Here is a 1403-nt window from a genome sequence, read left to right as displayed (position 1 = left end):
ATGAGAAGATATATGAAAGAGGTCCAAGGACGAAATCAAACAGAAGTGACAGAATTTATCCTCTTAGGACTCTCAGACAACTCAGATCTACAGAGTGTCCTCTTTGGATTGTTTCTGTTAATCTATATGGCAACCATGGCGGGTAATTTAGGGATGATGGTGTTAATTAAGATGGATCCTTGTCTCCACACTCCAATGTACCTCTTTCTCAGCAGCCTCTCTTTTGTTGATGCCTCTTACTCTTCTTCTGTCACTCCTAAGATGCTGGTGAACCTTGTGGCTGAGAACAAAGCCATATCTTTTAATGGATGCGCTGCCCAGTTCTACTTCTTTGGCTCCTTTTTGGGGACTGAATGCTTTCTGTTGGCTATGATGGCATATGATCGCTATGCAGCCATTTGGAACCCTCTGCTGTACTCAGTTCTCATGTCTGGGAGAATTTGTTTCTTGCTAGTAGCTATGTCTTTCCTAGCAGGCTTTGGGAATGCAGCCATACACACAGGAATGACTTTCAGATTGTCCTTTTGTGGCTCTAATAGGATCAACCATTTCTACTGTGACACCCCACCCCTGCTCAAGCTGTCTTGCTCTGACACTCGCATCAATGGCATTGTGATCATGGTTTTCTCCAGTTTTAATGTCATCACTTGTGTTATGGTTGTTCTCATTTCTTACCTGTGTATCCTCATTGCCATCTTGAGGATTCCCTCTTTAGAGGGCAGGCACAAAGCCTTCTCCACCTGTGCCTCCCACCTCATGGCTGTCACCATATTTTTTGGGACAATTCTCTTCATGTACTTGCGCCCTACATCTAGCTATTCAATGGAACAGGACAAGATTGTCTCTGTCTTTTATACAGTAGTGATTCCTATGTTAAACCCCCTCATCTACAGTTTGAAAAATAAGGATGTGAAAGGGGCCCTAAAGAAGATCTTACAGAAACACATATTGTAAAGCCATGTTATATATCATCCTGTTATGCAGAAGAAAATACGTTTTCACATTAATTTTATTGTCTGGTTGCTTAAGCTTTGTGTGTTTGTGTATATTAAAGTTGATTGTTTAAAATGGGGGTATACTTCTAAATCTTCTGGTTTTTTAAATGTGTATTCATGGGCCTATAGGATGAATAAACACAGTGGGGGGAGGTTGGTGCTTGGTAAAGTATCAAAATACTTAGATTTGGCTGACTTGGGCTTATGATCCAATGTCAATATTTAGCTTTTCTTGATCTGATATCTATAATATGGGTACAACTGCAATAACAGAGTAGTATTTTCCTGATTTTGTAAATTAACTGGAATATTTTGAGGGTAATGATTCAACGTACTTTAACTTTTAATCTTCACTTCTCCCAGAGTTTCGTATAGTTTTCAATAAATGTGTATTGAAAGTAAATTACC

The 1403-nt window shown here is 39.4% G+C and overlaps 1 protein-coding gene across 1 annotated transcript; it reads left to right on the top strand.

The window, feature by feature from the left end:
* Positions 1 to 954, top strand: LOC125177161 (olfactory receptor 5AP2). Its single transcript, XM_047879249.1, has one exon. It carries the CDS (start codon positions 1 to 3, stop codon positions 952 to 954), a length of 954 nt encoding a protein of 317 aa, XP_047735205.1.
* The last annotated feature ends 449 nt before the right edge of the window (positions 955 to 1403 follow it).

Source organism: Prionailurus viverrinus, chromosome D1 (genome assembly GCF_022837055.1).
Source record: "Prionailurus viverrinus isolate Anna chromosome D1, UM_Priviv_1.0, whole genome shotgun sequence".
Lineage (NCBI taxonomy): Eukaryota > Metazoa > Chordata > Mammalia > Carnivora > Felidae > Prionailurus > Prionailurus viverrinus.
This window is presented reverse-complemented; position numbering and strand designations above follow the sequence as displayed.

What these genes read in the sequence shown, in the direction of transcription:
- LOC125177161 (XM_047879249.1), top strand. Translation starts at nt 1, where the DNA reads ATGAGAAGATATATGAAAGAGGTCCAAGGACGAAATCAAACAGAAGTG.